This window comes from Tenrec ecaudatus, chromosome 12, assembly GCF_050624435.1.
Source record: "Tenrec ecaudatus isolate mTenEca1 chromosome 12, mTenEca1.hap1, whole genome shotgun sequence".
Classification (NCBI taxonomy): Eukaryota; Metazoa; Chordata; class Mammalia; order Afrosoricida; family Tenrecidae; genus Tenrec; species Tenrec ecaudatus.
Window position 1 is genome coordinate 17,952,105 of NC_134541.1, and position 27,102 is coordinate 17,979,206.

The 27,102-nt window shown below is 49.4% G+C and overlaps 2 protein-coding genes and 1 pseudogene across 3 annotated transcripts in view; 2 read left to right on the plus strand and 1 right to left on the minus strand.

Moving 5' to 3' along the window:
- The first annotated feature begins 89 nt into the window (after positions 1-89).
- Positions 90-13,154, plus strand: OSER1 (oxidative stress responsive serine rich 1). 2 transcript variants are annotated; one of them, XM_075528727.1, is made up of 5 exons: positions 90-207; positions 2,439-2,502; positions 4,498-4,615; positions 9,215-9,328; positions 12,328-13,154. In XM_075528727.1, the coding sequence occupies exons 3-5, from the start codon at positions 4,539-4,541 to the stop codon at positions 13,016-13,018; spliced, it is 882 nt and encodes a 293-aa protein (XP_075384842.1). In that variant the 5' UTR covers positions 90-207; positions 2,439-2,502; positions 4,498-4,538; the 3' UTR covers positions 13,019-13,154. The 2 variants fall into 2 exon arrangements, with proteins under 2 accessions (XP_075384842.1, XP_075384841.1); XM_075528726.1 differs by lacking the exon at positions 2,439-2,502.
- Positions 13,155-15,830: 2,676 nt separating this feature from the next.
- On the minus strand, positions 15,831-16,644 carry LOC142423107 (kxDL motif-containing protein 1 pseudogene; annotated as a pseudogene).
- A 7,910-nt stretch (positions 16,645-24,554) lies between these two features.
- JPH2 (junctophilin 2) overlaps positions 24,555-27,102 on the plus strand; it is a 76,179-nt gene continuing 73,631 nt past the window's right edge. Inside the window, exon 1 of the mRNA XM_075528729.1 lies at positions 24,555-25,451. Within this exon, the coding sequence (XP_075384844.1) occupies positions 25,073-25,451 (379 nt within the window). The 5' untranslated portion in view covers positions 24,555-25,072. The remainder of the gene's footprint in view (positions 25,452-27,102) is intronic.

Genomic DNA, 27,102 nt, shown 5'->3' on the forward strand with positions numbered 1-27,102 from the left:
GCACCCGCGGCGCTGCCGAGTCACCGGGGAGGGAGGAGCGCGAGCAGGGGGCGGGGCGCGTGCGGAGTGACGCAGGCGCAGTCCGACTCCGGAGGCGCGGGCAGTCCCCTCCGCGGGTTTGGATCCGGGTCAGTCAGGCGCGGCGATCGGGGCAAGACGATCTGAAGTGACGGCAGTCGATCACCGGAGCGCCCCAGCTACGAGGAGGTAAGTACCGTGACGGGGCGGGGAGGAGCCGCTGCACCGCGTCTCGCCGGGAGGCCCGGCCTGGGGCCCCGGCGGCTGCCTGTGGGCCGTCCGGTCCTCGTCGCGTCGCCGGGGCGCTGACCCTCGGCCTGGCCTGGGCCTCCCGGCGGCCGCGGTCTGGATCTCCCGGAGCTCCGCGCTCCTGCCCGTTCCCGCCTTCCTGGCCTCTCCCCGCTCCCGCCGGGTCCGGCCCCTCCGCAGCCTGCCGCCGGCGCTGGCTTCCCGTTTTCTCTCTCTCTGCCCGCCCTTTGCCCCTTCCCGCCCTTTCCCCGCCAGTCTCAGCCCGGGTCGCGGTGGCCTCCTCCTTCTCTGGAGCCCTGGCCGGACTCTACCCTCTCGTTCCGGCCCGGGGAGTGTTCCGAGAGGGGAACTCCGAAGCTGGACATCCTGGACGGCCAGAGCGAGGCCCTTGTCTCCTCTCTCGGGCGCCCCCAGATGCTGACCTTCCCGACCCCGCTTAACGGCGAAAGACCCCGATTCTGGGGGAACCGAATCAGGCCGTTCGAGGCGAGCCCCGTGTGTGGAGGGGCGGAGGGGTGCGGAGAAGGGTGTGAATGTTGTGTCCTGGGGGCCGGAGTCGCCGGCCCCTTCCAGAGGCGAGCCTGGCCTTTCCTCCGCCGGCGCGCCGCTTCCCCGGCGTCGGGGTAACAGTTTCTAAGGCTGTAACTTCTGGGCACGCGTACGTGCGGATCCTCGGCCTCGGGTGTTTGGTTCTTTTTTTAAAAGGAAATAGAAACCTAGGCGTCTGGCTCGCCAGAGCCCGTGGGGTACCGGTTCCGCGCTCGGCTGGAGAGGGAAGGTCGGCGGTTCGAACCCGCCAGCCATTCCGTGTGGCGGACTTCTTACATAAAGAATGCCTCCGATTGGAGGACCCCCCCATGGGGCCCCTACCGCAGGTGGCTTATGAGCCGGAACCGACTCGCCCGCAGTAGGACTCGGTTTGAAGGGTCTCGCTTAAAGCTTCATTATTTATTTTTAGATTGTGACACTTGAGATTTGTTGGAAGCCCCGGGAAACCAGCCGTTTGCCCCCTGGGTGGCGGAACTTCGCAGAACTTCGCAGAACTTTACTTGTGTTTTGAAAGGTTGGGGGAAATGTGAGGCAGAGCGCCGACCACCTTCGGAAAGGCTTTTTAAGTGGGTGATGTTGGGGGGTGGGGGGTTGTTCAGCTTTATCAGTGCGGTGAACGCGGCAAGAATGCCTTCCACACAGTCCGTATTGATGAAGCAGCACAGAACCAACCCTCCTGATGGGTTGTGCAGCTCCTGTTCTGAGTGCATGGGGAGCAGCTCGGGAGACCAAGGAGCATAAGGAGGCTTTTGTAATCCCCGATACGCTCTGCTCTAGCCCTTAAGGTCATGGCAAAGATTTATCTTTGCCGAGGGTTGAAATAACAGGAAGATAAAAGAGAGGGTAATCAAAATGCTAGGCATCTGAAAGTCGTTTCCAGGGAACTTGCGTGGAGCAAGGTTTTTGTTTCGGTCTGTTTGGGTTTTTAAATGTTAGCTCTTTTGCCATGTCCACAGGATGTTAACCAAGTTTCTATTAAGGTTTATGGTGGTCACCTGCAGTGCTGATTAAGCCAGCACTGTATAATTAAAAATGACCATGCTTGGGCACAAAGCTGGTCAGTGCCATGTTCAAAGCTTACACTGTAAGCTCCTGGAGGGCAGGGATGAGACTCCAGTCCAGCACTAGAGAAGTGGCCCTGAAGTCTTTGTATCAGGTTCACACAGACCCTCAGCATCCAGGCGAGAGCCATGCACATGGTGGGCATCCTGGAAATACTTGTGGAAGGAATGAATTTCTGTAGTGTATACTTAAGACATGTGTTTACTGACTGTATTCCCCATCCTCTGTACAACACACCCAGGTAAATCAAGCACACACACAAGCCTGTAGCATGCATAGGAAACAAACATTTAAGAGAGTTGTGTGGCTTTAAAAAAAAGATACAGTGTAGGTAAGTAGTGACTGAGTGAATCTCAGTTCTGTACTTCTGAGAGGGTCAGAACTGTAAGCACCAACGGGTTGGCCCTGAGGGGCCACAGGAAATAGAGAAAAACCAGATAGCAAACTTTACTTTTGTTTGGCTAGCAGGAAGGATTTGTTTATAGCCTATGATTGCATCCTGTTAGATACTGTGGAGCTTTGAACTATTCAAATACCTGACCTTTCTTCCCCTCCCCCAGGTATATAGGATGTTATTGTGTAGTTGGAGGGATCCTACTTGAAATTCAGAAGAATTAGAAACTGGTAAGGATGCACTGCAAAAATAAGTCATGTCCACAACCCCAAAACGCGCGCGCACGCACACACACACACACACACACACAATATGCATGTTTTACAACGAGGGGCTTCAAAAAGTTTTTGGGAAAATGGAATGAGGGTTAGGAGAGGAAGAGAGGTGCAAACAGGGAAGGCCCTGGGCTGAGTGATGGGACCCAGAGAGGTTGCTGTGGATGAGTTGAAACAAAATGTGTATCACCTGTTGAATGTATAACTGATGATCTGCCATGCCAGCCTTTACCCAATTCATAATAAAAAAGTTGGGGGGGAAAGAATAGTAATTTGTCACAACTTTTTTGATGGTTGATCCCTCCAGCCCATGTATAGAGTGTATTTAAGTATATATGTTTTTAAGTTGAGTGAAAGAGAATGGTCTTGAGTCTACTTCTCTTTATAGTCTTCACTGGTGTAATAACATTGTTACATTATATCCAACATTCTGACCCCTGACCCTTAGAATATTAGAGGTCTCACAATAACATCAAACTGACCCCTGAGAAATGAGCAGATCTGGAATCTGTGAACCCGAGGGTCCCCAGAAAGGCACCACCACAGTGCCTAAGGGGGCTATGGGGATGGGGTGGGGCTAGGGGTAAGAGGTTAGGACTAAAGAGGTAAGGGTCAATCCTTTGCTTTATCATTTCCCTTTTCTTCTTGGTTTCCTATCATGTGTTCGTAGATAACAAGTGTGCTTACCTGTTGTAAGATTTATTATTCTGGGTGAAAAAATAATTTGGAGACTAGATCCGAAAACTATTAATCTGTTGGGTTTCTTACTCTTTTGGCTGGTCCCTCTTCTTGCTTAAATATAAAATTCAAGGTGAAAGGAGTAGACAACTTCGGTTTGACTGAGCTGTTTGAGTAACTGGAAATCATCTAAAGGTACATCTACAGAATGATTTATATACAGATTTATGTATATCTACAGAATAATTTTATCTTCCTACTTTTTAAAAAAAACAAATTTTCCCCTAGACTTTGAGTTGTAAGTATGAGGGGTACCCCCTCCCCCCCAAAGCAATTTTTTTCCAAAGCTGTATTTAAATTTTTTTTAACAAAGCAACCTTTTCACCTTCAAAGTGTTATCCATTACACTAAATACATTTGTCATATCTGTGATTTCATTCTTCCTCACCTAGCGGGAAAAATGCATACTACAAAAACTCTGCCCAGCGGAGCTTTGTTCCTTTGGAGTGGGGGGCACCTTGTAGTTTGTGCACTTTTCATCTTGTTTAATATAAAGTATGAGATACTATACATTAGAACAAAATCAGTGTCTCAGCTTTATAGGTAGGATGGGGCCTAATGAGTAATAATTGAAACATGTTTCTAATCTAACTTTTATCTTCAATTTTATCATGCTTTTATCCCAAGTTCTTAACACCATTGTTACCTTTTTTTTAAGTAGTTTGAATTTAAAATATATATCATTCCGCATTTCAGTCATGTTACAGAATTGTACAGTCGCTACCACAATCTGTTTCCAAACAGCATTGTTATCTTCGCTAAAAGACGCTTTTTTGAATGTTAGTATTTTGAGGCTCTGCTTACCTGAATCGTGTTAGCTCGGCTAGACCAACTATCGAGCCTTGTTTTTAGGAATCACTGTGCTCTAGAGTCCCTCTCCGCTTCTGATGTCCAGATCTTTGGGGGGTGGGGGGAGGATTGTAGCACCCTCAGCTAAGACCTGACCCTTGAATTGAAATGCAGAGGGTCTTAGGTGATCTAGTTCCCAGCACTTGGTAAGAGGATATTAGACGATTTACATTCTATAGCAAATCTGCCGTTTTGGTTTCCTCTTTGTAACCGTGCTGTTTGCTCACTGTTAGCACTGTGGTGCCCTCTGAGAAATGTTCTTCCTGCTGAACAGTACTAGTATCAGGAACATAGATTTTCTGAAAAGTGCTCTATTGAATCTACTTGTTTCACTTTGCATGTCTGCCTTCTTTTTCCTTGTAGTGTAAATAGGACCCTCCATTAATAGTGTGAGAACTTTCACAATGAAATCCGAAGCCAAGGATGGAGAGGAGGAAAGTCTACAAACTGCCTTCAAGAAGTTGCGGGTGGATGCATCAGGGTAATGAAATGTTGCATGTTATTTGGGGATTTTTTATTTCTTATGTTTCAGTAGTCCTTCTCCTCTGAAGAGCTTTCTTCTAGAAGCTCTCGTTACTCATAGAACAAGATAGAAGTGCGGGAGGTATGGCATCCTACCAAATTTCCCACAGCATTGTTTTAGTTAAAATGATTTTTTTCCTAATTAAAATTTCAATGATTGCGGGGTTTCTACTCTGAACATAGGGTGTTTTGCTATCCTTTAACTTTGGAGATTTTCCCTCTGTCTTCTTAATCAAACCTTATCGAGCACTGTCCCATCTGAGATTGCCTCCTGCCCTCTCAAGGGAGTCACAGTATTTTTCACTCACAGCGAATTGACTCCGTAGAAATCTATAAAGACTTTGTAGATTTCATGGGCTCTGATTGCTGAGCTGATCACTATGGAAACCTATTCAGCAGCATTCTGTCACGGAGATCAATAATCGTGGACCCTTTGGCCAGACTAATGAGAGTGCCTGCATACCAGCTGCTGTCTGAATGTTAATATGCCCCTCTCTTCAAAATATCCTCTCCCCCAGCCAGAAGCTAGCTTAAGTTTTTAATGGACATAAGAATTTTTCTTGTAAACCACACAGTGTAAAACACTCCACAACAAGCTGTTATGGTAATGGTTAACATCTATAACTCATTTTATTCATAAGCAGGAGCTCTGGTTTCATCATGTTTACAAGTTGGGATGTTAGCTATAGGTAGTCAGCTTGAAAACCCCCAACTGCTGCTCAGGAGAGAGATTGGGCTTTCTGCCCCCATGACGAGTTGCAGTCTCAGGAACTCACAGGGGCAGCTCCGCCCTCCCCTGTAAGGTCGATGTAGTCAGTACTGACTCCGCGACAGAGCTCTGTGTTTTGTTTCCATGTAATTCCTAAGAGCTGGGGTAGGTGCTTCATAGACCTTGCTCCATTCAATCCTCACTACCTCCCTGAAAGAAAGGTACTCTTGTAAGTCCAGTTTACAGATACACAGAAATGAAGTCATTTGAAGAAGGGCAGAAGCAGGATTTGAACACATAGAGCCTGTCTCCAGAACCAGGGTGTTTAACGACTTACTGTGCCCATTCCAAAGGAAAGTAATCCAATAGAGTGTGGGCATTATTGAACAATATTACTATCACCCACACGTACACTTTTGCTAAAGATGATTAGACACGGCTCCAACAGTACATCCACAGGGAACTGCCTGACATTCCAACCAGATTCCGAAGACGACTCCGGAAAAGGGACACTGTCGCTGATGGCAGATGGCTCTTGAGTGAAAGCAGATAGTAGCAGAAGGATGTTTCCTTGACTACGAAGAGATTCAGCGGTGTGGATTTTCAATTACGAACACTTAGCTGTGTTCCCGTGGAACCTACACATGGCAAGAAGCAGCAGCAGGTCGAACAGAACAAGAGAATACTACATGATTGAAAACCAGGAATCGTGTGCTGTTAGGTTGTGTCTTCTCACTGTACTCGGTCTGTGTGCTGAGCAAATTTGAGAAGTTGGACTGTATGGAGACCTGTGGCACATCCCAGTGGTGGAAGGATGTTTAGCATATGATGTGCAGATGACAGCTTCGCTTGTTGCAAGTGAAAAGGACTTGACGCACTATTGATGAAGATGAGAGACTCGATAGCCTTCAGTGCGGTTCACACCTCAGCATAAAGAAAGCACAACCTCTTAACAACTGGGCCAATACATATAAACAAAAGCTTGAAGTTACCAGCGATTTCATTTAGCATGGATCTGCATCAAGACCCATGGAAAGAAAGAGTCAAGAAATAAAACGACTGATTGCATTGGGCACATCTGCAAAAGACCTTAAAAGTGTTTACAAGCAAAGAAGCCAGTTTGAGAACCATGGTACCATCTGACCTAAGCCACGGCATTTTCACTTGTCACTTCTGCATATGACAATTGGACAGTAAGTAAGGAAGTCTGTGTGTGTAAGGAAGTGTGTGTGTGTGTGTGTGTGTGTGTAAAGAAGTCTGTGTGAGTAAGGAAGTGTGTAAGGAAGACTGAGTAAGGAAGTGTGTGTGTGTGTAAGGAAGTCTGTGAGAGTAAGGAAGTGTGTGTGTAAGGAAGAGAGTAAGGAAGTGTGTGTAAGGAAGTGTGTATGTGTAAGGAAGTCTGCGTGTGTGAGTAAGGAAGTATGTGTGTGTGTGTAAGGAAGTCTTTGTGTGTGTAGAGTATTGAGTGTGTCATGGACTTCCAGGAGAACGGTCATTTCTCTTGGAGGATGTACAACCGGAGTACACCTAAGAAACAGACAGACTTGGTCTCGCATATTTTAGAAATGTTATCAGGGAGGGACCAGTCCCTAGTGAGTGACATAGTTGGTAAGTGGGGGTCCATGGAAAGACCCTCAATGAGATGGACTGACACAGTGACTGCAAGAATGGACTGAGCTCTCTTGTACAGAAGGTGCTATGGATTGGAACCAACTCAGTGGCCTAACAACAAAAACAGATACAACATCCTTTAGTGTGTGAACTTACAGAAATAACTTTGGGTACACAGACTTCTCTCTGAGTGTTTTGAATTAGACATAGCAAACTATTTATCTACCCCTAAAAATTTCTTGGAACATGTAGAAAATTACCTGTATGCTGCAGGGTCCAAAATTGTATATTTAAAGTGTGCGATCACCTGGGATAAAATTAGAGACCGAGAAGGGGCACTGAAGAGCATCTGAGAACCAGTAGCGTGGAAGAAGTGAGTCACTACCATGACTCAGCAGAAAGAGGCTTGTGTACTGCAGCTTATGCTTCTAGTTTAAATATTGTTGCTGACTTACAAGTGGGGCATCTGACGGACTGACTCATAACGAACCAAACTTTGGCAGGAATTTAACATGATCATGTTTCACAGGTCATGATTCCTAATTTGCCACATCAGGATAAAGGTATACGTTACAAAACAACAATTTTCCCTGATCGTAAAAGCACACATGTATTGCAGAGAACTACACAATAATAAAGGAAGTAAAAGTCACAGTTGATAGTCACCACTGTTAGCATTTTGGTGGTTTCTTACTAGACCATTTGTATGGGATGTCAGACACCTTTTCTCGCCCACATGGTTAAGGTCGTGATGTCCATGAAGGTGTTTCATCTGTGCTATTTTCTCTACACGTTAGAAACATTTTTTCAGATCATTAAAATTGTACACTTAATTTTTAATAAGTTGTTAATATTACATTGTATAGATGTGTCCCAGTGTATGTAATACAGCATTTTTTACTGTTGGACATTTGGCTATCCCACCTTATTATTTATTTTTTTGCTGTTAATTTCTAATTATGTATATTTACTTTTTATTTATTTATTTTAAAAAACATTTTATTAGGGGCTCATACAACTCATCACAATCCATACATATACATACATCATTTGTATATATATATTTTTTTTGGGGGGGGGGCGATGTCTGGTCCCTTTGGCACCTTGTGATCGCACAGGCTGGTGTGCTTCTTCCATGTGGGCTTTGTTGCTTCTGAGCTAGATGGCCGCTTGTTCAGTGGACTACATTAGTAGATAAATATGTCTAGCCCATTTTTATCAGCCTAACAGCCTGTTGAGTAGGAGCCCATTATGTGGAATCCCAAGACCTGGAAGCCTCTATTCCAAATCATTCACCTTACTGTAGGTCATGAGAGTGTGGATCAGGGCTAGGGAACGTCTGGCCTGAGGGCCATATAAGCCCCTCAAAATCATCAATCCTAGCTAACATCACCAAAGAAAGAGTGGCCGTTCACCACATGCACTCCCTGCCATGGAGTTGAAGCAAACTCCTCCCAATGGCTCTAGAGCACAGTGCAGAACTTCCCCTGGGGGTTGCCGACCCTGCAGCTTTTACAGGAGTGGAGAGGAGCCTTTTTCACCCCTGAAGATGGCTTGGTAATTTCGAACTGTTGACGTAAGCACTACACCACCAGGCTCCTGCCATCACTTTAGGGGTGAATTCATGTTCGACGAGTGTGGCCCCTGAGCGATGTTACAAATATCCAGTGACTCTTGGCAGAAAAAGATTCCTCACCCCTGTTAGAGATGTTTCTGCCCCTTTTCCTCATGCTCTTTACTGAAACTTTGCTTCAAACTACAAAGATGTAATTTTGAGTAATGTTTTAAGATAGTGTTTTTTTTTTAAGTTGCAATCTATTTTGTAAAATGTACTCATGGTGGAGGAGATGGGGGAAAAATGTACTCGTTTTCAGTTTTGAGTGACTCTTTAATTTTACTCCTAAACGTGGGTTTCCATCGCTCGTCTGTTAGCAGGAAGGAAGTAGTCACCGTCATTAGCGTTCTTGCTGGACATAAGGCCTGGTTTGTCATAGATAAATGGCCTTTACTGTCTGCTACCTGGTTGTATGTAAGAACCGTTCTTTGGTCTTTTATTTTGCAGCGGTGGCCTTTTAGGGATCTTAATAGTTTGGTTTTGGAGGGAAAATGAACATTTGGCAACTTGAAACTGGAAAGCAAATTCAGATATTGATAAGTTGTGTCTGGGTAGGCAGTAACTCTGGGGTCCTACCGTGCCGTTTTCTGTAGCGGTGAATTTGGTCGGCTCTTGTCTTTCAGGTCCGTAGCAGCTCTGTCTGTTGGAGAAGGCACAGGTGTTAGAACGGCAGTCCGAACAACTACTGAGGATACCAAACCGAAAGCCACGTGCACCGCCAAAGACAGTTGGCATGGGTAAGAGCTGCTTGTTCTGGGTGATTTTCACCCTGCTACCTTACCATGTGACTGGCTTACCTTCCTGGGTGCCCGAGAATACGCTATTTGTGAATAGTAGTACTAGTGAAGCCGTGGTGGAAGACACTTTATTAGGAGACTTATATTTATGAGGATGATTCTTTGGATTTGTTGGGCCTTGCTGTTTGAGCTGCTTCAGAGTCATCTTTTAACTATGACCTGTGTGTGCACTCCATTAGGAAAAGCAGCTATTGTAAATGCTATGGGTCACGTGGTCCTATCCTCAACACATCTTGGAGTTCAGGCCAGGCCAGGCAGTGTTATCTTCTGTTGTACCTTCTGCATGGGTCGCCATGAGCTGGGGCCACTGACTAGAATGGGCTTTCTCCAGCCACTGGGTCTTGCATTCCGAATGATACTCATTAAGTCACAGAAGTGCAGAAGCTTTAATTGAAGCTTTAATTACGTAGTAGTAGCACTTTTTGTTCCATACAATAGCTTTTGTTTTAAAGTCAGTTTTGTATGGGTTAGCATGTGCTGATCCAGTTTGTTTGGGGTCATTGTTTGCTCACTGCATTTTTCTGTCTTTGCATTCATTTTATGTTTCTGAACGAGTATATTTTTCATAAATGCCATGTCTTCTTCATGGCTGTGACTCCGTGGTTGGGGGAACTTGATGTTGCATAGTGATCAAGCCTGTTGGTTTGGGGGCCATTCTTTGAGCTGCCTTCTTAGCCTCAGAGTCTAGGACCTCTGGAAGGAGGGTGATGTTCCCATCTTTCTTGTGGCTGTGGAAGCCTTTCAGCACGACTTTCCAATGGCCTTACATTTGGTATTGTTCAATCTTGGTGTGAAGAAACCAGATATTTGCCAGTACAAGTTCAATTGATCAGATGGTGGCAGTCTTAAAACTCCGCACGACAGACTCTAGTGAGTGTGGGTAAATGGGGCTGTGTGTGCAGTCCCGCGGGGGCACCTTCCAGAGCCAGCTTGATTCTTCTCCAGCGTCTTCTCAAAGTTATACCTGATCTTATGACCAGTGTTCATTTGGATCCGTTGGGAATGGGCCAGTTCTGCTTTTGTTTCTTGACCAGGACTCTGCTCCTGAGAGTCTTTAGGAGGTGACCGTGAAGACGGGAGCTGCCACATGAGCACAGCAGAGGGACTGAGAGAAGGGCGGCAGGGCTTCTCTGGACTCAGTGCCTTTGCGTTGACTTCAGCCTTAGAAGAGGCAGGGCCTTTTTTGTCTTTGGCGCCATCATCATAAAAAGCCACCACAGTCAATTTTAGAATATCTTCATTCTTGTGGTCATTATTCGCTTCCATTTCCCCCTAACCTCATCTGACATAACCCTAAGAAACTATTACTCCAGTTATTGTTGGTACAGATTTACCTATGTTCTAGATTTTATATAAAGAAAAATACAACTCACTCCTTCCCCCTGCCCCCGCCAATAATAACAAAATAGAACACAGGAAATCTCTCCAGAAAACAGAAAATAATAAAAACTGAACAAATTTAAAATGTGTCAAAAGGAGAACCAATGATAAGGGGTTAAATTTTAACCTAACTACATCTGGATTAATCCACTTTACACAGTGCACACTGTTTGAGAGTAAGGATATCCACATCCCTAGATTAGTGGTCAGAGAATTCACTAGAGGCTTAATCCATGTGAGAATTTTGGGCATTCACAATTCCCTCCTTTGGTCTTGGATTATTTTATTTACAATCCTTAGATCACACAGGCTGGTGTGCTTCTTCTGTGTGGACGTAGCTGACCCCCTCACTTAGGTGGCTGCTTGTTTTAAGACAAGCCTTTAGACCCCAGACGGTATTCTTTCCGCTAGCTGGACACCATCTGTTTTCTTCACCACACTTTGCTATCATCAGCACCCATGTCGTCAGTGATCTCTTCATGAGGGGAAAAACTCTCTGCCATCGAGTCGGTGCCAACTCATAGGACCGTATAGGACAGGGTAGAACTGCCCCTATGAGTTTCCAAGACTGCAGCCCACTGTGTAGCCACTGTGCCGCCTAGAAATGATCTGGTTACTTTCAGGATCTTCCTATATCTGTACTCTCTCATCATTGCAAGGATTTCCTCAGCCGTTATCTCTTTAAAAAGAGCACTTCTGTTTCTCTTCTTTCCCTTGGGGGCTCCAGACTTCCTACTTTTATCTTCCATGTGTCTTACATCTTTCCCCATACTTAACCACCCACTCCCATCAGGTGGATTTGGACTCACAGTGTCTCCATAGGACACACAAGATGCCCCTTTGGGTTTCCCAGCTTCATTTTTCGCCCAGGAAGTGCCTGGTGTGTTCAAAGGACTGTCTTTGCGGTGACTCCCTGCCACCAGGGCTGCTTGCTTCCAGGATCGGAGCCAGCCCACTTTTCTATAAAAGACCAGAGTAGAGGTCGTAGACTTTGGAGGCTATTGTTACCGGTCATTAACATGAGAGAGAACACGCCTCCGCGCTCACTTGTGCCATTGGCCTGGATGGGGGTGTTCACCATGGTGCTCACTTGACTGAGCCGTTCTCGGAACAAATGAGTGGCCTGACGGATGGAGTGGGGTACAGTGCTGGGGACAGTTTTACCTCTACCTTGGTGACACCTAGATCTCAGCATGCCCGGGCATTTGCAGCATTGGCCTCCCAGTGAGTGCAGCTGCTGCCCTCGGGGCACGGGCACACTTCAGATGGCACAGCTGCAGTTGAGTTGCCTGTGCAGCCCACTGGTCAGCTATCTTCCTAGTTGTAGCCCGGAAGACAGGCTACCCTTTACTTGGCCTATAGCTTGTAGATAGGACATGGTGACATTCCTTGACACTTAGCTTGAGAATGGAGACAGCCCATCTCTTGTGAGGGGAGATTCCATCTATGACCTTAGCTTCATGACTGACAGGAGATTGATTCCTGGCATTCCATAATGAGTGAGACTGTTCACGAGGAGGCTGCGTATCACAACATGTTGTGTGTATTTTCCCTCTTAGATCTACAAGGAAGTCTTCGAGAGGAGCAGCAAGAACCCAGCGCCGGCGACGGTCTAAATCTCCCGTTCTTCATCCTCCCAAGTTCATACATTGCAGTACGTTAACCGCTTCTTCCAGCAACCAGCTGAAGCACAAAAGCCAGACTGAGTCCCCTGATGGCAACAGTGGGCTGGGAATTCCAGCCCCCAAAGAGTTCACTGCAGGGGAATGTGTGTCGCCGCCTCCTGATGCTGCCCACACGGGGGCCGGCAACGAGCCTTTGCCAACTGTGGTTCCGGGGCTCCGGTCAGAGAGTACCCAGGAAGACTCCACTGATGTCACCCAAGTCTCCCAAGCAAGTCTCAAGGCCAACCATCTCTCTGACTTTGGGTCCGTTTCCAGGCTGAACCAGGGCAAGCCGTGTGCGTGTGTAGGCAAGGAGTGCCAATGTAAGAGGTGGCACGACATGGAAGTGTACTCCTTCTCAGGCCTGCAGAGCGTGCCGCCCCTGGCCCCTGAGCGAAGGGCCCCGCTTGAGGACTACTCCCAGTCGCTGCATACCAGGACTCTGTCTGGCTCCCCTCGGTCCTGTTCTGAGCAAGCTCGGGTCTACGTGGATGATGTGACCATTGAGGACCTGTCAGGCTACATGGAATATTACTTGTATATCCCCAAGAAAATGTCCCACATGGCTGAAATGATGTACACCTGATAGCGAGGAGCTCACTGCTCTGCTTCAAACAACGAAGGGCTGTCAGATTTAGTTAATGGCAGACCTTCCGGCCACTTTGTGTGAGAAGACCATCTCCTTCTGCTCACTGGGCTTGCAATAAAAACATTTCTTGTCATCTCCGTTCATCTTCGTTCTTTAAATTCACTCTGTTCTTACCTACCCACCGAGGCAAACTGACCTCAACACCACACTAGCACAGTGCCCGGAGGTGAAGACACCTTTGTTAATCTGGACTGGCAGCGGTGGGTATGGACGACGGGGTAAACGCCTTGGTCAAACTGCGCACTTTTCAGATCTGTCGGGTTGGGAGGCCAAGGACCCTCCTGTGAGGTTTTGTAACGGAACTGAACACTGGTCATGCTGTAGTTGCCAGCCCCAGTATTAGCCGTGATGTGACTGATTTAAACCATCTGATTCAGTGCAAGATTGATGTCTTGAAAAGTTTTCTTATGTTATTGTTCAACCAGAGATTAAAGTTTAGATTCACTATGAATAAATGAGCTGGCCTGCGTACTCTGCTTGAGAGAATCATTAACCATCACTCAGCCGCAGTGGCTGCTGGCCTACCTGATCCTTGGGCTTTGAAGTCTTGGGAGAATGCTGGTGGGTGTGGTATGGGATTAGAAATGAGTGTGCATCTCTGCCTGGCATGTGCCTGGTATACTTGTTTCTATCTATATTCAATGGCAATAGAGGCTCCTTAGACCCCCGCTTCAAATGTGTTGCATCAGATTGTTTCTGCCCTTCCACCTCAAAACCAACCCCCTGCCATCAAGTCCAATCAGACTCGTAGCAATCCTGTAGAGCAGCGGTTCTCAACTTGTGGGTTGCGACCCCTTTGGGGGTCAAATGACCCTTTGACGGGGGTCGCCTGATAACAGAATTACAGTTAAGTAGCAACAAGAATTTTATGGTTGGGAGTCCCCACGACGTGAGAAACTGTACTAAAGGGTCACGGTACCAGGAAGTGGAAAGCATTGCAGTGGACTGGGTCTCTGAGCTGGAACCCTTACAGAGCAGGCAGCCTCATGGCTGTCCCTCGGAGCAGCTGGTAGCATTGAACTGCCAACCTTGCAGTTAGCAATCTCTCACTTAACCAGAGCACCACCAGAGGCCCTTCTACCCACCTCCCCAAAGTGGCTTTCCTCTACTGTAACCTGTATTTCCAGTGGCCTTCCAAAATTGCCTCCACAATTTGGAAAGCAACCCGCCCTCAGTTGGTCCTGGGGGCGTGAATCTGTCTCAGGTGGCTCCAAACTGCGTTTTGTGTGTGACATGTAGCTGGTGTTTCCGTTTCAAACCATCCCAAGCACACCAACCAAATGAATGAGAATGGATCCAGCTCTCGTAAGGTCACATGGCTCATTTTTCATTTCTTGAGATTACAAAATGAGGTTATTTACTCAGACATCTCACTGACTGAGATGGATGCCCCCGAGCCCTTGGCTTTACAGATAGCAGTGTGTCCTAGGGCAAGGTGGGCTGGGGACTGGCTAGGATACCTTGCTTTATGGGAGACACTGGCTAGGATACCTTGCTTTATGGGAGACACCAAGTTCCTAGTGCAGCGTGGCCCAGGGACACTTGAGGGTGAGATGATAGCCAGGCTGCTGTCACTGAGATGACATCTCAGTAAAGGAGCTGCAGCCATTCTAATTTCTACGGCGGCCTGGGAGAGCCCAGATTGCGGCACCACACCGAACCATCCATCCCGGCTGTTACTGAGCTTGTGCTGTAAAAGTAGCTGTGCTCCCCATCCCACCTCACCTTCACGGGAGTGGGATGGAGCAGACAGAGCTTAATTAAGATAGGTCAAGTATAAATAATTGAGGTGTACTCTGCTGTAAGTCCCTTTTCCTCTTCCTTTCAAATACCGTATATACTTGTGTATAAGCTGTTTTTCAGCACGTTTTTAATGCCGTTTCTGTGGTAAAACTAGATGCTTCGGCTGATATTCGGGTCAGCTTATAGTCAAGTATAGACGGTAGGTGGTCTGGTTTTCTCCTTGAAGGTACAGAATCCATACCAAAAGCAAGCTTACTCCTCTGACTCAACTCTGACTCACAGTGACCCTCTAGGACAAGGGTAGGAAAGGGCCCCTGGGGTTTCTGAGACGCAGGAGCAGGAAGCCTCGGACCTTTCTTGCTGTGGCACAGAGGAGTCCCTGGAAATGCAAGAGCGATGCAGCTATTTCCAGAGGGAGTGGTTAGGAGGACGACAGGAAATCCACACTGGAGTAGAAGTTTTAAGAATTCTAGGCTTGTTTGAACGGGTTTCAAGTACATCTCGGTCAGAATATCTAATCAAAACCTCAACCTTGAAGCTGACGAGGCTTGCTCAAACCCAGTTGGGCCCCAGTGAGTATTAATGCCCCTTGTTGGGATGTGGGGCCTTGGCTGGCTGTGGTTCCCAGGATTTTTCTCTGATGCATCTTAGAAAATGGATTGTAGACAGAGGAGCTGTTTTAACTTTTCCTCTCTCGAAACGTACCCTCCTGATCTTCCCACATGCCTACCTTTAATAACCACTCATCGACCCTTTATTTATTTATTTATTTTTAACTCCCTCATTTTATAGGAACGGAGTCACTTTATTAATAACTTCCCAACAGCATCTGTAAACACCGGGTACAAAAATATTCCATGAAACAGTCTTCCAAGGTGGCCCAACTTGCCCCTAGAGGCCCTGGGAAAGGCCTGCTGGGGCCTATGGAGATCCTCTGGGGTGCCAGCCGCCACCTCAAACCTTCTACCTGTCTCCATGCCCCACCCCCAAAGATGCAAATTGGAGAAAATAATTGATCCTGTCATCAGGAAAGGGGCAGGGAGACGAGTCATGGGGGCTGGGGCAGCTGACGTTCTCTGCCTCTAGGAAGGGGTTCCAATTTTTGTTAGTCTAAGTGTCTGGGACAGCTCTCAAGCCCTGGCACCCCTTTGGGGGGCCACAGCAGGGTTGGCCACACTTGTGAGCTGGGGGGTAATGTCTGCAGGAGGAAGAGGAAGGGTGGGCGGGAGACAACCTCAGAACCCAATGCCCAGGAACCCGAGGACAGTCGGGAGCCTCAGGAATCCGGAGCAGGGCTACTCGCCCAGTGTCTCCTCATCGTCCGTGGGGCCGCGCCCACTGATGGTGGGGGAGCAGGGCCGGGCCTGGGACAGGTCCTCGAAGCCGGGGCTGAGGGGGAGCGAGATGAGGTCAGGGCTCGTGTCGCAGGAGCCTGTGCTCTGCTCCGAGGTAGCAATGGTAGTCGTGGTGCTGGGTGGGATGGGGTCCTCATCTTCATCCTCCAGCAGGGTTGCCTCCGGGATGTGGCTGAAGGCTTCGGGGTGCTGCTGAGCCAGCTTCCCTTCCAGGGTCTGGATCCTGCGGAAGATGCTGTCCAGGTCCCACTTCATCTCCACCAGGGTCCTCGGGTGATGCAGGAAGCGCTCATTCATCTGCTGCAGGCGGGCCCTCGGCAGGTATTGAAGTTCAGCAGCATCTTGTTGGTCTTCTCAAACCGGGCCTGCATGTCTTCTGGGCCAGGATGATGGTGTTGACGTCGTCCGCGTTGACCATGCTCAGAAGACTCTCGAGGCCGAGTCTGGGGCGTCCATCTCTTCTTCCTTCTCCGCTGCCTGCACATCTGGCGGCCTTGCTTGCGCTTCTGGGATGGCGCTGCAATGTCAATTTCACTTATTTAATAGACAACATGTGATTGCCCCACCCCCCACTCCCTCACCCGCCCCCCCCCACCCCCGCACGCCAGGATGCCGGGCACAGCATCACAGGTACAGGGACTAGAAGAGCAAGCAGAACTGCGTCCTTCCCCTCAGGCAGGGAAAGGTGATGGGCGTATATCTAATAGCCATAGAGGCAGAGTCAGAAGGTCAGAGTGCTGTGTTAGAGTGACTGGTTGCTGCCTAATGCAGAGGAGGACTGTGCTCCTGGGGGTTGGGTGAGGGGCCAGGGGAGGGGTTGCTTGCCTGGCCTTTCTTCTGAGGCACCACTGAGTGGCTTTGAACTTCCAACATTTGGAGCCAAGCATATTAACTTTATACCAGCTAAGGGTTGCTGTTTTTTGGTTTGTTTGTTTTACTGTGACTGAGGAAACTCTACTAAGGTGACACTTGATCTGAAGGACCAGAGGGAGGAAATAAACCTTGTGGTTTTTTAGGGGGAAGCCTTCTGAGCAGAAGGAAGCGTAGGGGAGCAGGTGAAGGCAGAGGCAGGGAGGACACACAGAACAGAGGGTCTTGTGGGCCTTTTTAAGGGCGTGGGCTCTTAATGATGTAGGAAGCCATTGGATGGATTGAGCAGAGACATAATCAGCCTTGCCTTTGACGAAGACTAGGTAGCGGTGTGCGGGCCAGAGGGGAGAATCGGAAGGGCAATGAGGGGTGAGGAGGCTATGGCCGGAAATGGGGCAGTGGTTTCTGATGGCTTGACACTGGGCAGTGATGGAGACAAGATGTGTCCTACAGTCATGTTAAAGGTGGAGCTAATGGAATCTGCTGTTGGATTGACTAGGTTGTTAAAAAAGAAACGCAGACTCACTGCCATCAAGTCCATTCTGACTCCTGGTGATCCTACAGAACAGGGTAGAGCTGTCCCCTGTGAGTATCTGAGACTGTAACTCTTAGCAGGAGTAGAAAGCCCCTTCTTTCTCCCTCGGAGCTGGTAGTGGTTTTGAACTGCCGACCTTGCAGTTAGCAGCTCAACCACTATGCCACCAGGGCTCCCGTTGTGACTATTAGGTGCCATCAAGTCTGGTTGGGCCCCATCCTCACAATCATTGCCAAGTTTGAGCCCATTGTTGCAGCCACTTTGACAGTCTGCATCCTTGAGAGTCTTCCTCCTTTTCACTGACCCTCTACCAAGCACGATGTCCTTCTCCAGGGACTGGTCCCTACCGATGACGATGACATGCCAACTTCAAGGAGATGAAGTTTCACCATTCTTGGTGAAGGAGACAGGGAGCATTCTGGCTGTACTACTTCCCACACAGATTTGCTGATTATTCTGGCTTTCCGTGGTACTTCCAATGTTTTCCAACACCATAGTTCAAAGGCACTGATTCTTTGTTTAGCAATTGCATGCATATTAGGCCATTGAAAATACCATGGCTTTCATCAGATGTACCTTATTCCTCAAATTAGCATCTCTGCATTTTGAGGCTTTAAAGAGGTCTTTTGCAGCAGATTTACCCAATGCAAGACATCATTTGGTTTTTGGTTCTTTGGATTTTCACTACTGCTTCCGTGAGTTTTGACAGATCCAAGAAAGATGAAATTCTTAACAACGTCAATACTTTTTCCATTGATTGTGATGTTACTTTTTGGCCCAGTTGTGAGCAATTTTGTTTTCTTTCTTTACAGTCAGCTGTAACCCGTCTTGAAGGCTGTCGTTTCTTATCTTTATCAGTAAGTGTGTCAAGTCTTCTTCGCCGTCAGCGAGCCGTGTTGGTTTATTTGTACATCATCGTCTGTTAATGAGCCTTCCTCCAATTGTGATACTGTGTTCTTCATACAGTCTAGCTCCTGGGATTATTGCTCAGCAGACAGATTGAGTAGGACTGACGGGAGGAATCGGCCCTGATGTCACCTTTCTGATTTTAAACCAAGCACTGTCCCCGTGTTCTATTCAAAAGACTGCCTCTTAGTCTATGTACAGGTCTCTCGTGAGCACAATGAAGTGCCTTGTCGAACTTCTCCATGATGTCTTTCAACAAGTACTGTCCCCGTGTTCTATTCATAATTTGCTGTGCTCCACAGTTGAATGTCTTTGTGTAATCCATAAAGCACAGGTAAACATCTTTCTACCAGTCTCTGCTTTTAGCCAAGATCCACGTGACGGCAGCAATGATATAGATCCCTTGTTCCTTGTCCTCTTCTGAATCTAGGTTGGATTTCTATCTAGTCGCTACTGCAACCTCTTTTGAATCATAGTCAACAAAATTCTACTTGCACGTGATTATGAATGCTAGTATTCAGTAATTCCCACGTTGTATTACATCACCTCTCTTCAGAAAGGGCAGAAATAGGGATCTCTTTCAGTCTTACAGGTTTATTAGCAGCACTTCAAGCATTGTATCTGTTAGTTGAAACATTTCGATTGGTATTGTTAGTTCCCAGAGTCCGGTTTTTGCCAATGCCTCATACATCCTTTTTCAACACCATGACCTCTTGATCTTATGCCAACTCCTGAAATGCTTGAAGACTGGCCATGTTCTTTCTTACTTTTTTGGAAAAGCAACTCTAACACTTCCATATTCTTTTGATACTTTTCATGTGGGTTAATATTTTGCCCAGAGGCTCCTCATTTGAAGCCTGAGTCTTTCCTTCGATTCTTTCAGTTTGAGAAGCGATGAGCATGTCTGGCTTTCTAACCCCAGGTCTGTGTACACTTGATTAGAAGACTGTCTTCCCCAGCCACCCTTGGCGATCAGTTCATCTCTGAGACCTTTACTTCTTCCAGTTGCATTAGTTCCTCATTGTGCAGGGCTCAGAGTCTCCTCTAACATCCCCTTTGGTTTTCTTCCTCTTTTCCTATTTCTTTAACGATCTTTTGCTTTCTTCATGTATGGTGTCCTTGAGACCCTCCTACAGCTTGTCTCAACTTCGGACATTAGCCTGCCATGCGTCTAATCTATCCCCGAGGGGGTCTCTACACTCAGGTGGGGTACACACAGGGTGGTGCTTTGGCTCTTGTGGGCTTTGTGTGTGTTGTGTGTGTGTGTGTGGGGGGGCTTGCTTTTAACTTTCTTCAGCTTCTACTTGAACCTGCATTTGAGCAATAGTAGGCCTATTTTGCAATTGGGCCCTGGCCTTATTCTGTTGATGCTGTAGAACTTCTCCATGATGTCTTTCAACATGTAGAGTCAATTTGAGCCCTGTGGATCCCATCCTGCAAGATCCACATGGGTAGTCACCGTGTATTATTGTTAAGAAAGACAGGAGGGGAAATTCAGGGTTTGATTTGTTTGCTTGTTTGTTTGAGTTTGAGATGTCCTGTAGAGATACTGAATAGGTAGTTGGGTTTATGACTAGAGGCTGATCCAGTGAGCGTCACAAGCTCAAGATACAAACCTAGGAGTCACCACCATCGGGATGTTATTTAAAGTCATGCCTAGAGAGTGAATGGTCAGAGGACCAAGCCCAGGAGGCATTGAGTCCTGGGGCTGTAGTGGATACGTGTTGGGCTGCTAAGTGCAAGGTCCCTAGTTTGAAACCACCAGCAGCTTTGTGGGAGAAGTAAAGAGTTACAGTCTTGGAAACTCACAGGGGCTGGTCTACCCTGACCTATAGGGTCTCTGTGAGTCAGCATGGGCTCCATGGAAGGGAGCGGCCAGGGAGGGCAGGCAAGGCGGAACCAACCAACGGCTGAGCAGCTGTTCCTACTCCCGAGAGGGATCCTGGGAGTCAGGTGAAGAAGCATTCTGAGGGGTGGGTAGCTGCCCAATACTGCTGGGAGCAAGGACATGGGATTTAGCTGATTCACACCGGTTCCGCAAGCCTACAATTGTGTTGAGTTTGATGAACTGGTTGTTACACTTGTAATCAGGGTCCTTCCTAAGGTGGAAATTACAAATTTACATTCCTCTCTCTTTTTTAATGTTCAACCTGTGCACTAGTGTCTCCTAAGCGCTACATCTTTTATTGTTCTTCTTGAAGTATTAACTGTATGAAATAATAAACTACCTTTTGGTATATAGTTTTATATATATATATATATATATATATATATATATATATATATATATATATATATATATATATATATATATATATATATATATATATACATATACTTAAAACCGTTATTAGGGCAGCGGACCGGTTGTTAAATTATTTTAATTTCATCAATGGGAGCCCTCGGGGAGCTCTGGGCATACAAAGATGTATGTCTGCCTGCCAGGCCCAGAGTAGGCAGTTTAAGGTTCTTGGTTTGAGTGAATGGAGGTGATCCTGGTTTCAAACAGCTCGTGGTTCAGAGGAGAACAGCTATGTATTTTTAATGAACGGTGTTGCTTGAGCTCAGGAAGCAGGTGGGCAGGGCTCATCACCAGCCCAGGGAACTTGTCTGGAACGGCTTCTTAGGGATGGGGAGCCTTCCTCAGCAGAGTCTCCCGTGGATGAGAAACCCTGGCATTGGGGGCGGGGTTCTGTACACCATCCTCTCTGTTTTTTCTGGATTTTCTGTTCCCTCCTTTCCCCACTCTGGGAAGCCACCAAATTTGATAGATTGGGCAAAAACCAGGAGGACTGGCTGCCTCCTCTGACCAAAATCAGTGGGCAGAGTCAGAAAACACTCGAGAGTAAGAAATGAGAGAGAATAGGTTTGCTACCTTTAAAAGACATCCTAAAATTCCTTTGAAAATTCAATAAATTCCATGGAGCCTGCTGTGATGCATACATGACCACAAGGGGTCTCCCTCCACCCTTCCTTGGGTGTGTGCTTGGGGTCAGGCCCAATGCTTTGATGCGTGTCAAAGCGCTGCACCTTGGTCAGACCAGGCCAGAACCAAATCTGGCCAATTTGTTTGTGGGAAAATTCAGTTCTTCAAAATGTCCACGAGCTTTTAAAAGTCCCTCCTCATTCTAAGCCCAGGTGGCCCTTTACCAGCCAGTCAGGTTAGTTTAAACAGTGGAGGACTCACAGGGCAGAATGTCAGGATCTACTGTTGACGGATGCTCCCTGTCCCCTCCCTGGTCCCTCAACCGAATGATCTGAAAGGCACCTTATCATGGGCGGAGAATAAATAGCTACCATGTATTAAGAGCCCTGGTGGGGAGGAGCTCCCGTGGCTTAGTGAGCTAGCTGCAAGGTTAGCAGTTCAATCCCACCAGCTGCCCCGGGGGAGACGAATGATGCTTTCTGCTCTCAGAAACCCACAGGGGCAGTTCCACTGTGTTCTAGAGGGTCACCGTGAGTCAGAGCGGACTCAACAGCGGTGAGATCATTTATTAGGTGTTTATTGTGTCGTGAGTATTCTCCTGCTAGTCTCACTTCACTGCCATCGGGTCGATGCTGACGCACAGTGAGCCTATAGGACAGGGTAGAACCGCCCCTGTGGGTTTCTGGGACTAAATCTTCCCAGGAGCAAAAAGCCTGGTCATCCTTCCCGAGTTGCTAGTGGTTTTGAACAGCCAACCCTGCAGGTTAGCAGCCCCCATTCCATTTAGTGAAACGTAGGTGCTTGGTAAAAGGTAGGGATCGGATTCAGTCTATGTGGGACGGGAAGGGAAATGCTGAGCAGAGGGTCGGACCAGAATGAACTGGCTCTCAGCCGTGCATAGAGGTGGGTCCTCCTTTGCCTCCAAGTCTACAAGAGGAAGAAGCTGCATCCCGAGAGAAACTCACCATGTTGACAGCCTCTTCCGAAGCAGGGCTTGGACACCCATCTGACGCCGGACTGAGTGCTCCTTGAGGCCTGTCCTAAGTGGATCGATGGACGAAGCATATGTCGAACAGGACAGACAGGTTCACCCAGTCCGGTGCTGTCTCCGCCATTGCTGCTCCGTTTGAGTCCGGTGGTGGCACAGTGGTTTACACACTGGGCTGCTAGGTACCAGGTCAGCAGTTCAAAACCACCAGCCACTCCGAGGGAAAAGAGCTGGCCATCTCCTCCCATAAAGAGTTAGTCTCAGAAACCCACAGGAGCAGTTGTACTCTGTCCTAGGGGGTGGCTATGAGTCGGCACCGACCCTATGGCAGTGAGTTCGAGTCCCGCCGCCAGCCACGATGCCTTCTTGATTGGCATTTGCTAATGTGTCCCTTCGCACATCTAAGGACCTCACATGTATTTGCTCTTTCTCCTGGCAGCCCACCAACACCAGCCTTCGAAGACATCAGCTCTCCCCTCTTCCTCTTCCACCGTCCAGCTGGGCATGAGAATGAAGCGAGGGCAACGATCTTGGCCCGGATCAGTGCACCTTTGGAATCAACATCACCTTTGCTTGTTAAAGCTCTAAGGAGGTTCCCGAGAGCGGATTTGCCCAATGCCATTTGCCCTTTGGTGTTTTGACTGATCCTATCATGGACGTTGACGGCGGATCCAAGCAGAATGACATGGCTGGCAGAAGAGTGGATGCAAAGCAGACCTCCGGAGGCAGCCCGAAGGTGTCCGGAGAAGAAGGAGAAGGAGGGCGCCCAGACCACCTGCCCTGCGCATTCAGTGCGGCCCTCACCTGCTGTGGCCTTGGCTGCCTGTCTGTCTGGCAAACAGTCCTGAGTGTAAGCTTGAAGGCTTGGTGTTCCTCGCTGAGGGTGCAAGGTAGACCCAGCGGAACTCTTTAAGGTGGGGGGCGGGGGGGGCTGTGAACGGTGCAGCCAAATCCTCAGAACTAGAAATCAGCTTGGATGATGGGAGAGGACAGTTATTCCCCACCCCTTCCGGAAACGAGAAGAACCCCGGAGGTGACGTACAGCACCTTAGCGTCATCATGAATTTTGGCGTTTGTCCACTGAGGTCGAGAAGGTGGAGTCAGAGAACAATCTGGGGTTTTCAGGTGCCTCCTGAGCTTCTGCTTTCTCGCCCTCTCTTCCCACGCCCCTACCTCCTTCCCTCACACGTGGTCTGTCTGTCTCCCTCAGCTTCCCTTTCTCAGCTGTGGGTGGGAATGACTTGCTGACACCTAACATCGAGCTAGGCTCTGTTGGGGGTTTCGGGCCAGTCATAAGTCCTGGCCACCACTGCCTGTCCTGGAGCTCTAGCAGTCCCTTTTGCTGGGGCTGGCGGGAGCCTGGGTGCTGGGAATCCACCTGTAGCCTTGACCCTGAAGTTACTCTCATGGACACAAGCTCTGATGGGAAAAATCAAGATCCCCCAGCAGTTCTGAGGTGACTTCCTTCCAAATGACACTCCCCCCCACTGCCAGAGGAGGTAATCACCCTGCAGAGGAGGAGAAAGGGAGGTGATGTCTGCACTGGGCCTTTCTCAGGGTCTTGGGGAGGGCAGGGGCTGGGGGACTGTGCTTAAGCGCTGGCCTCAGAGTTGCCGGCCTCCCCCCCACCCCCTGCCCGGGTCATGGTACCCAGCCCCTTCCCTCTTCCCGCATAAGTCCCGGTGCAGCCAGCCTGTTTCTTTTTCTCTCCAGGGCACCAGATCCCTCCACCGGGCTGGCAGGGTGCTGCGGTCCCAGGCCCTGTTGTGACATGCGAGCGGTGGGCTGGGAGCTGCCAGCTTCCACGCTCCAGGGGGGTTTGAAGTGTTCTGGGACGGGCTGTTCTGCTAGTCATCCTCGCCTCGCCCCACCCTCTCCTCAGAAGAGTGGGGGACTGTGGGGGGGGAGGGATGCCTGCCCCTGTGAAGCACAGACATGGCATGGCCAGGCTGCCCACACTGCATTCTCCGCTTCCCGCAGGCCACTCCCTGGGCCCACAGCCCCAGCCCTGTTGGAAACACCCCCTCCCGCTTGGAAGGAGGCTGGCCTGGCCAGGGGGTTTATTTTGGGAGCAGCTTCTGAATCCAATGGCCTTGTTAGGGCAACACTGACCTTTCCAACCGAGGGGGAGGGCAGGAGGGGAGAAGAGGCGGGGCAGCGACAGAGAGCCGGCAGCCCCACACGCCCACTGGCTGGAGGAGAAGGGGGCCAGCGGCTGGCCAGCCCGGCTGGGAAGCCAGCCTCGGGGGGAGGCTGTCGCTGAGAGGATTCCTCCTCTTCATATCAGACTGGGGGGCTCCTGCACCCCACCCCGAGCACAGGCTTCTTAAAGGGATCACCCGCTTTTCCTTTGAATCCATGGAAGCCAGACGTGGGACACTTGGGAGCCTTCGTCTGGGTCCTTCCTGCTTCCTTCCCAGCTGGCCTCCCGCCTCTGGCTCCCAGGGGCCTCGCAGGCATGGCACTGGCCAGCCAGCCCAGTGCTGACTTGGCCCCTGGGCTCTCTCAGCCCGGGGTGGCGGCTCGCTGTTCCCCTGCTTGGACAGGGTGGTGAATCTGGGGACCCACCCGGAGCACCCCTGCCTGCCCAGTGTCGCTGGCCCTCCGGCCCTCCACACCCACGCTGGAGAACCGGGAGGTGGTTGGGGGCTCCGGGGGCTACGATGAGATGAGCGGGGGCCGCTTTGACTTTGATGATGGCGGGGCGTACTGCGGGGGCTGGGAGGCAGGCAAGGCCCACGGGCACGGGCTGTGCACTGGCCCCAAGGGCCAGGGCGAGTACTCGGGCTCCTGGAACTTTGGCTTTGAGGTGGCGGGCGTCTACACCTGGCCCAGCGGGAACACCTTCGAGGGTTACTGGAGCCAGGGCAAGCGGCACGGGCTGGGCATAGAGACCAAGGGGCGCTGGCTGTACAAGGGCGAGTGGACGCACGGCTTCAAGGGGCGCTATGGCACTCGGCAGAGCTCCAGCAGCGGCGCCAAGTACGAGGGCACCTGGAGCAACGGCCTGCAGGACGGCTACGGCACGGAGACCTACGCCGATGGAGGTGAGCTTCCCGCAGGCCACTCCCTGGGCCAGAGGGAGGCTGGCTGGGCGCACTGCGGGCACGGGTGCGGGCGCGGGCGCGGGCTGTCTTGCTGCTCAGTGGCCTCTGAAAGCAAGCACCCAGCTTCCTTTGAAGAGATGGGCTCACGGAGGGTTTTGGAGGGCACACAGGGGCGTCCAGCACAGTGGCTGGCCCAGAGCACATGCTCAGCTCGCTGCAAGGGCCCCTGTCTCTTGGCCAGCTGCTGAACAGCCTTGAAATGCTCTTGGGCGTGTGCACCAGCTGAGTTGGGGGCAAAGTCCCAACATTACCTTATGTTATTTTCCAGCCCGAGATCACAGTTCCTCCCTCCCGTCTGTCTGTCCGTCCATCCACCCACCCATCCATTTCCTCTTCTGCCCTTCCATTCTGTACATGCTTAGGGAACATGGTCTATTTGCCAAAGGGCAGGAGCCCTGCTGATGCAGAGGTTAGAGTGGTCAACTGCTAACTAATAGGGTGGGTGGTTCGAACCCACCAGCCGCTCCTTGGGGGAAAGCTGAGACACCTGCTTCTGACAGCCTTGCAGACCTTTGGGCATGTCTCCTCCAGCCTGTCGGGCAGCTATCAATTAGAATGGACTGGCTATGGGCTTGGGTCCCTGGGGTTTGGTGTGAAGGGTTAACTAGAAAAAGGAGAGCGACCTATCCCCTGGCTTCATCGGCGCTGGTCACAGACAGATGCTACGTGCGCCGTGAGGACAGGGCCTGAGGAAGGAACAGGTGGACGGCGATGGTCAAGCCACGTTTTAGAGGTGGTGTGGTTGGCTCCGGAGCTTGGTGGGAGCCGGGAACCCTGCAGGCTGAGAGAGGATGGTGTACGTGACGCAGAAGCTGGGACAGACTTGGGGGTAGACTTTGCACTGGCAGCTCTGTGGCAGAGCAGATACCATCCTATTTTAAAAAAATCATTTTATTTGCTAAATCATCATTGGACACATACATCATGGTGTCCAGCACATTTGTAATATGTTGCCATCACTTTCAAAACATTTTCTTTCTACTTGAGTCCTTGGGATCAGCTCCTCATTTCCCCCTTGCTCTCTCCCTCATGAACCCTAAATAATTTATAAATTATGATTATTTTTTCATGCCTTACACTGACTGATGTTTCCCTTCACCCACTTTTCTGCTGTCCGTCCCGCTGGGAGGGTGTTATATGTAGATCCTTGTGATCAGTTCCCCCTTTCTCCCCCCACCCTCCCCTCCCCCTCTCGGCATCACTACTTTCATTATTGGTCCTGAGCGGTTTCTCTGTCCTTGACTCCCTGTGTTGACAGTGCTATCTGTACCCGTGTTCATGGTCTGTTCTAGCCGGGTTTGTAAGGTAGAATCAGGGTCATGATAGTGGAGGGGAAGGGGGAGGAGGGAAACAGTAAGAAACTAGAAGGAAAGTTGTATGTTTCATCTGTGCTACACTGACCCCTGACTGGTTTATTCTCTGGGTGACCCTTCTGTAAGGGGTTGGAAACCATCCTCTTGTACACAGCCTGTGACCCTGGAAATGATGCTGGATGCAGCTCCCATTCCCTCATCCATAGACTGGGGGCTGAAATCAGCACCTGCCCACCTGCCAGAAGGGCACCTATCAGGCTTCACAGCAGACCTACTGA